The 8,821-nt window shown below is 37.0% G+C and overlaps 1 protein-coding gene across 1 annotated transcript; it reads left to right on the top strand.

Moving 5' to 3' along the window:
• The first annotated feature begins 223 nt into the window (after window positions 1-223).
• Window positions 224-8,253, top strand: LOC123240473 (interleukin-18-like). Its single transcript, XM_044668067.1, has 5 exons — window positions 224-344; window positions 1,907-1,918; window positions 4,624-4,755; window positions 6,321-6,457; window positions 8,026-8,253. The coding sequence occupies exons 1-5, from the start codon at window positions 224-226 to the stop codon at window positions 8,251-8,253; spliced, it is 630 nt and encodes a 209-aa protein (XP_044524002.1).
• Window positions 8,254-8,821: the final 568 nt, after the last annotated feature.

The following is an 8,821-nucleotide window of genomic DNA, read 5'->3' as shown; positions in this document are numbered from 1 at the left end:
TCTGTCTTCAAGGAACTTACTATATAACTGAGGGCAAAAGAGAAATGTCATCTACAGGAAAAAAATATGACATGAGATAAAATGTGATGAGGGGAAAGGCAGAAGTCTAAACAAAATGTTCTAATAAACAGGGGGAAGGAGAGAATTAAGAGACAGTATAAGCTGTCAATGAAACCTTATTTGTCTTTTAACAATTTGGTCTCTGCTTCCATTAGGTGTTAAGATGGCAACTGCATCTAACTACTCTGAAGCACTTTGTGCCTCAGAAATAGACTATGACATAGATCTTCATTCTATTGACATCGTGGACCTAGAGTTTAAAGATGGTACCCTTTATTTAATAGGTAAGTATCTCTACACATCTATCTAAATAGAAATCACAGAATAGATCCACAGCTGTAAATAAACAGGTTAAACAAATAAGAATGGTGGATCTAAGTATCTTTAATATTTGAGATCTTGGGCTTATCATTTTGGAGTGGAGCTAGCAAAGCCCTTGGAGCTTATCAAGTCCAATCTCCTTGTTAGGAAGCTGAGGCTCAGAAAGATTAAGTGGTTTATCCAGTGTCTCACAGCTAACAAGTGCCTGAGGTAGAATTAGAACCCAGATCTCTCCTGAATCTCTCGTCTATACCATGCTATTTGTCTTGTACTATTCATCTCACATATTGCTGTGAGGAAAATGATTCATAAACCATCAGGACTGTGTGACATGAATTATTATTATTATAATCATCATCATCATCATTATTGTCATCATCAAGACAGCATGATGTAGTGGTAGAGACCTGGCTTTGGAGCCAGGAAGTCCTCAGTTCAAGTCTTGCCTCTGACATGTATATTGAGTTAGTATTCTAAGAAATCATTTACAGAGAGGGTCCTGGCTTAGAATGGTAGAAGGAATTTCCTTACTGGGAGCTCCCAATACCAATGAAAGTACAGGTTCAGTCTCTAACCTATCATTTTCTCATGCAGAGTATTCTTGTCTTTCCACTGACTCCCATTGTAATACTGAAGATATATTCTACTTGAAAAAAATCTGGGGCTAGAAGTGAAGTATACATAATCCTTACTATAAGATCTAGGAATTGATCCTGACTCACTTATAGCAGTACATATCAAAGTGGTAGGTTCACATCATACAACACACAAATTGCAAAAGGCTTTAGAGCTTCTATTTCTTGGGAAATTGTTGACATACCATGAATTCTTTGATCTAGAATTCTCTTAAGTGACTTTCTGTTCAAAGAGGACTTCCTGCTTATGAAACACTTTGGCAAGTTAAAAAGTTATTCTTTTGATTATCCCAAAGAATCCACTTTCACTTAAGTTTCTATGAACAGGTTTTCATTCCCTATCCCTCTCGCCCTCCCTCCCTCCCTCCCTCCCTCCCCCATGGAAGTATCTCCATTTAAAAAAAAATCAGTTCAATATCTAAAAATAGTTCTACTGACCTGTGGGAAAGATAAAAGTAGGAATTTTAAAAATCTAGATTTAATATTTCACATTTCAGTTTCCTCAGCTGCCAATTTTTTTTAAACCCTTACCTTCCATCTTAGAATCAATACTTTGTATTGGTTCCAAGGTAGAAGAGCAGTAAGGGCTACACAGTGGGGGTTAAATGACTTGCCCTGGGTCAAACAGTTAGGAAGTCTCTGAGTCCAGATTTGAACCCAGAACCTCCCATCTCTAGGCCTGGCTCTCAATCCAATCAGATGTCAATCTTAAGTGGGATCCTTTTGGTTCTCTGGGAAATGGTTTCAGCTATAGAAGCTATTGAATATAGTGGGAAAAGAAGGGAGAGGAAGAGGGTGAAAGAAGAAAGGAACTAAGAAGAAATGATAAATGTACTTCTTTTGTTTAAAGAATTTAATGGAATTTTTTTCTCTTTTTTTTTCCCCTTAAGCTGAAGAGAAAGGTAAAGAGTTTCATTTTTTTTCTACTTGGCTCTATCTAATTCTATCTAAGCTTGGGGGAAGTTGCTTGGCAGCAGAGAACCACAATGCCTTTGCCAACATACTTAGCATTGAAAGATATTGTCTCTACTTGGTGCAGATCTGGTTTGGGAAGGTGGATTCCTTCCCTGAAAAGGGTGTGGACCATATGCCTTCAGTGTCACTCCCATTGGGACCACTGCTATAAAGGAGAAGTCAGGCCAAGACAACAAACATTTATTAAGGGCTTACTATATACTGTGTTAAGCACCAGCAATATATACAAATAAAGACAAAAAGGGTCTCTGTTCTCAAGGAGCTCAGTCTAATAGGGGAGAAAACATGCAAACATCTATATACAAGCAAGATACACAAACACAGACACAGACACAGACACAGACACACACACACACACACACACACACACACACACACACACACACATCCATACACAAAGTAGAGAAAATCAAAGAGGGAAGATATTGATATTAAGGGAGCCTGGAAAATGCTTTGGGCAGAAAGTGGACTTTTAGCTTTATTTGAAGAAAGCCAGAGAAATCAGAAAAAAGAAAAAAGGAGGGAGAGAGGAGACTGTGACAAAGTGTTTACTATTGCTCTGGAAACACTCTGGCTCTCAGAATCTACCCTATGTGAAGTAAAAAAAAATTTAAATAGGGCTTAATCCAAGCAGAAAGTTATGATTCTCAGGAGTACTCAGGAAAATGAGGTAGAAGATCTGGAAACTGGTCTGAGAAGCCAACACAGGGCAATAGGGAGAAATGGCTACAAATAAGAAAGCAAACTCTCCCTAAATTTGGGGGATTTCTTCAGGAAAAATGCTCTGGAGATGAGGAACATCATTTCTGTTCGGTTCTTTAACCAGTAAAACCCTATAAGAGTGGCATATACATAGCAGAGAATCCCTTCGGAAAAGAAAATGATTGCTTCTTTGTTCAGTCTTGGTTCCTCCACAAAAGCCCTTAAAGCTATTAAATATCAATAGTTTCTCAATTTTCTTAAGTGTTTTTTTCCTTAACAAAACTCATGATCAAGGGACCAAAATTGTTTGCTTACACAGACAGCCCCCAAAATCACTCTTTTAATCTCTTTTACTCTTACTCAAAGTTTTCCTTTAGAAACCTCAAAATACTGCCCAGAAAATAATTTTGTCTAGGTCTGTAGAGATCTAGGTTAAAGGGTCTTAAAGCACTAAAGGTAATAACATATATCAGGCATAGGACCATCTTTATTTCACACCAGAAAAAAATGCAGAAAACCTATAAAGGATTCATGGTAGCCCACATACAATGGCTCCTTCCTGCTCCAGTGAAATTCGCCATCCTCTCAAGGATATGTATAGTTCCCCCAGACTCATATTACTAGCAGTGGTTTAGATTTCTCTTAGAAGAAAAATAAATTTGGAGTTGTTAAAGAGAAAACTCCCCTATATTACAGTGAGTTCCACTTTCTACATCAGTGATAAATATAATCCTTTAGCTTTATAACACCACTATCCTGAAGCCCAGACTTCTCTCAGATGTAAAAAAAAAAAAAAAAAAAAAAAAAAAAAAAAAAAACAAATTTGGAATTTCTAGAAAGTAATTCTCTTCCCACTGGACCTGTACTGTCCTAATAATTCATAATAACTGAAAAGAATCATTTGCTCACCCATATCATACTTCAGCCCCTTGGCTCAGGCCTTTCTAGCTTCAGGGCTTCAGACATAATCCCTGTATCTTCTGATAAGGCTGGAGTTGCCCGGGAACTCCCTTTTCTCTCCTCTCTAGAAATCTATGGTTTAGTAATACACACCATTTGGCCAAGTAACTCCCCTCTCACAGGGCTACCTAGTTGAAAGCATACACAACTAATGCTGTCTTCCACTGCCTCTCTAGGTCTGTGTTCAGGAACCATTACTAGGTCAACATTTCTCTACTTTTCTATTTCTCTACTCATTTCCCACAATTATTAAGCCTGAAGCTGTGGGGAGAGGGGGGTCAGTCCCTGAAAGGCCTTACCAGTGTGTAAGCATGGACCAAAGCTGGTCTTCAAATGTCTAATATGCTCAGTTCTCTCTGGACCTCTCCGAAAAAGGTAAAAGATCCAATTTTGCAATGAAAACTCCTTTTTCTAAGTGCATCACAAAGGGGTGGATATAATCTACAATAGTCCAAAACAACCTATTCATCCCCTATCACTGATCACTCATCATCTACAAATTATGAATGAGTCTATGGTCTTTTCAATATCCTTCACAGGAAGAGGTAATCAAAGGTTACTTCCCAATAAGCTCATCAAGTTGATCAAGAAATTCCCCCCATTAACCCTTTATTCTCTCAATTTAATTCAATTCAACAAGCCTTTAGAAAGTAATAGTGTAAAGCATTATGACAAAAATTTCCAATGATACAATTCTCAAGAAGCTTTCATTTTTTAGATAAGAAAAAGCTTCTTATTTTCTGCTTTGTGTTGCTGAGGCACTAATTCAGATTCCCTAAAGACACTTTTGTCTCCATATTTCATTTCTCTTTTTTGGGGCTAAAAATGAAAACCTACTTTATCATAGATTCTTCTGAATCAGGAGGTTGTCATTAATTGCTCTGGAGAACTGAAATTTAGGACAGATTTGATGAAAGATATGAAGCTCTCTTACCTCTGTGTGTACTTAATGTATATTTGTTTAAAACAGCTAAACAGGAATTCAGCAAGCTTAATGAACCCAGATGTACCATCTTACGGAATAAGAAGAACAAAGTTCTCATATTAGTAAAAGGAGAGAAAAAGGCTGCATTTGAGGAGATGTCTAAAGATGAAATTCAAAGTATGTTTTTATTTTCATTTGAACCACCAATGTAGAAATCAGAGACTTATAGAACTGGAAACAACTTTTAGAGATCTTATTCTCACTTTCTGGAGGAGAAAAATACTTTCCTTAGAAAATATTGTTCAAGGTCAAAGATCATGTAAATGGCAGAACTGGGACTGAAAAACTAGATATCCTGAGACTCTTGGATAAGTGATCTCTTCACTATACAACTGCTCCCCTTTTCCCTTTGCTCCATGTCACCATTTACTTCTCTTGGCCTTGCTATAGTCTTAAACCTAAAAAGAAGTGAGAATCTAGCTCAACTACCTTAATAACAGACCACAAAGAAGAACATCCATTTATGTGGTTATTAATGGTAGGTTTTGATTACCAAGCACACTGCAAAGGCTTTCATTTGAGAATCTGTCATATATAAATCAGTCCTTATCTATTGTAAAGGAAAAACAGTTGTAATCTGATCCATCATATATCATTAGTATAGATTCCTGTTTGCTAAATAGAAATCTTTGCAATAATGAAATCAATTAAGTCAAAGTACAGTTGTGCCCCTATATCCACTGATTTAGTTTCCACTGATTCAGTTACCTATGGTTAACCATGATTAGGAAGGGAGAGTGAAAAAATTGGAAAATTTGGGAAATTCCAGAAAATAAAAAAATAGGGGCAGGTAGGTAGCACAGTGGATATAGCAACATACCCAGAGCCAGGAGGACTTGGGTTCAAATTTGGCCTCAGATACTTTCTAGCTTTTTTAAAAGAAAGGGAAAAAAATTAATGTTTTTTAAAAAATAAATAGTTCAAACTGCCCAACAAGCTGTAATATGGTGAAGACCACCACCTTCATGGCACTCCATCTCTAAAAGGTTCACCATCACTGTCCTAGGCTATTGAAACTTTTTTATCTCTTTTTTTTTTAATACTTACTTTCTGTCTTAGAATCAATAAGAAGTATCAGTTCCAAGGCAGAATGGGGTTAAGTGACTGTCTTAGGGTCATAAAACTAGCAAATGTCTGAGCCCAGGTTTGAATCCAGGACTTCCCATCTCCAGGCCTGGCACAATATTCACTGAGCCACCTAGTTGCCCCAACTTTTTTATGTCTTAATTATGTCATCAAAGATAACTGCTATCCCTCTGAACTTTGAGGCATTAAGGAAGAAAGAGTTCTCTCATCCAGGAGTTCCCTATCCCTATGAATAGTTCCTCTGCTAATCCTAGCCCCACCCCCATTCCAAAAAATCAGTATAGTTTGTAATGACTTCTAAATGATATTCTATGTGATATTCCTAGATATCACTGCTTTCCTAAATGCTGAAAAAAACCTAATCCATTAGATAATTTTGTTGGAGAACAGATGCAAAGCTTACTAGACTGTTGTTTCCAGGATGTGCCTTTATCCCAGATCTCAGTCACCTTATTAATTTGAACAAATCACACAAAAATCAGTATTTTTATAGTCCCTTCTGTGACTATACCTTAAAGATTATTCTTTAAAAAGTTTTAAAAAGCTGCAAAAGATTCTTCAGAAGAGAGCTCTAACTTATATGTGTTTATCCTCAGAAAATGCACCTCGGACTCAATTCATAATACAATGTTATAAAGAAACTATACCTACAGGGTTAGTTGTAGCCATCTCTGTGAAGACGGAGAAAAAGATTTACACGATGTCCTGCAAGGACAAAAAGCTACACTTTAAGGTAAGATTGAGGCTGTTTGTTCTTAGTTTCATTTTTAGGAAAACCTTAGAAATAGATCATTCCTTCTTGCAAAATCCAAATTCAGTCCCTAGAGGTGAAGTAGAAAAAGGCAAAGGACTATCAAAGTAGAGAACCATCCACAACTTTCTAAATCAGTTCACAACATCAGCTGTGTGCTATGATCACAACACAGGTCTAGATCCAGAACCTGTTACAAAATCCAGATCATCCATACAATTAGCCAAGACATATATCATGGAAGAGGATCTCTAGAACTGAAAAGGATCTTAGAGATCATTGAATTTAGTGTCCCACCTCCCTACTTATTTTACAGAAGAAAAAACTGAGACCCAGAATGGTATGGAATGACATTTCAAGATGGACAATAGAAATAGTCAGGACTTCTGACTTCACAAATTGACAATAGCCAGAACTTTTGACAGAATGCTTTTGTCATCATCTCACCACTACCAGAGTAGCAAGCAACACAACCTTAGGCCAGCTCACAAAGCTCCCAGTAATGAGTCATTCATGAATAGACCTCAAGTTTGCTTCCCATCAATGTCAGACAGTACCTACATCCCTACAGAACATATATGACTTTCTTACTCTGGAAATTCATACACATAGACCATGATCCTTTCAAGAATGAATTTCCATACAGTCAATTTTTAAATTATTCACACATCCATTGTGTGCTCCAAATACCAATCAATCAACCTACAAACATTTATTTAGTACCTACTATTTACTAGATACAATTCTAATCACTGGAGATACAGAGACAAAAGTCAAGATGATTGATGATGGCTTGGGATTCAGTGGATGACTTTGACATTTTCTGTGTCAGAGCTGCTTCCACTGCTTTCATGGCTGTTTGTTCTCCTCCAACCATTCAACCAAGGGGAGTCTTCACATGCCTGTTGGTTACCCTCAACCTGGTTTAACTCACCTGCCAAGACAGTTTACTAAGATATGGTCACTGCACATGCTATAGCTTCTTGGAGCCAGGGGTAAGAACTAAATGGCAGGTGGATACCAAAAGAGGAGAATAGCCCTGAAAAGAGCTGGGCAAGCCCTCACATCAGAGGTACTAGTCTTTTCTGGACACCTGTACTCCCCAACAGCTCTGTTGCACATTGGATAGAGCACTGGACCTAGAGTCAGGAAGGCACATCTTGAATTAAAATCCAATCTCAGCCAATTACTGGCTCTGTGCTCCTGAACAAGTCATGTAACCCTGTTTGCCTCAATTTCCTCATCTGTAAAATAAGTTGGAGAAGGAGATGATACATCCCTGCAGTATCTTTGCAAAAAAAAAAAATCTCAAATGTAGTCATGAAGAGTTGGACATGAGTGAACAACAACAATAACAATAGCACAGGGAATACACTACAAAGAAGATGGTGTCACATGGCATCACGGAGGTTACTCACATATACAGAGACTTTCCCTTCATATTCTAGAGGGAGTTTCTAGTCCATTGTGGTGTCTATGTAAGAACTCTCCTCAATCAGGCTCTCTGTGGCCTAGTATAATAACATCTGGGATGTTTTCTTCTTTTATAGGAAGGTGAGCCCCCCCAGAAAATCCAAGACAAAGAAAAGGATGTCCTGTTCTATGAAGAGGGTGTTAAAGGCCAAGATAGAAGGCGATTTAGATCTGTATTGTACCCAGAATTCTACCTGGCGAGTAAGGAAGAAAAGAAAAATTTTAAACTGATTTTAAAGAAAGGGTGCCAAGATAAAGAAGGGTCTGCAGACTTCATTGTACAACCCTGTCAAAAAAAGGAGTAATAGAATGATAGTTTTATTCTTAAAGTATATCTTAAAAATAATAGTAAATCACTGGGGTCTTAAGCTACAAAAAGCTAAAAATTAAAGATATATTTATTCATGGAGAGATTATCTAATTGACACTTGTGGGGAAAATTGGGTATAAAAAAACATATATTTAAGCCTATGTCTAAATTCAAGAAACTATAAGTTAGGTTTAGTTTTAAATAGTAGTAATGGTGATGGTAGAAAGCTTTGAATTTATGATTCTCTCATATATATTATTATTATAAATTACAAATGTAACAGAACAGAATTATTGCTCATAAACCCAATGTATCCAATAACATAAGCCCAAATTATAATTGAGTCATAAAGTTATTCTGAGTACATTCCCTGAGGGAACAATGTTCCATGTCAGAGGATTTAGTGAATTATCAAGATTGGCTGAAGAAGATGTCTTGCTACACCGTACCTAAGCTCTTTAATAATCAAAGCCTCAACAACTATGATACTGAGGATATTTTAATGTGGTTCATAGGTATTCACAGCCAAAGAATGCATTGTCTTCTGGCTAATCTTATATTTT

The sequence above is a fragment of the Gracilinanus agilis genome, chromosome 3 (assembly GCF_016433145.1).
Source record: "Gracilinanus agilis isolate LMUSP501 chromosome 3, AgileGrace, whole genome shotgun sequence".
In the NCBI taxonomy this organism is placed as follows: Eukaryota; Metazoa; Chordata; class Mammalia; order Didelphimorphia; family Didelphidae; genus Gracilinanus; species Gracilinanus agilis.
Note: the sequence above shows the minus strand (reverse complement) of the source record. Positions and strands in the feature narration are given on the sequence as shown.

Excerpts from the sequence above, each read along its gene's own strand:
- LOC123240473 (XM_044668067.1), top strand. The coding sequence starts at position 224 with ATGGCAACTGCATCTAACTACTCTGAAGCACTTTGTGCCTCAGAAATA. Across the intron at positions 4,756-6,320 it reads GTCTAAAGATGAAATTCAAA|AAAATGCACCTCGGACTCAA; the intron begins GTATGTTTTTAT and ends GTTTATCCTCAG. Across the intron at positions 6,458-8,025 it reads ACAAAAAGCTACACTTTAAG|GAAGGTGAGCCCCCCCAGAA; the intron begins GTAAGATTGAGG and ends CTTCTTTTATAG.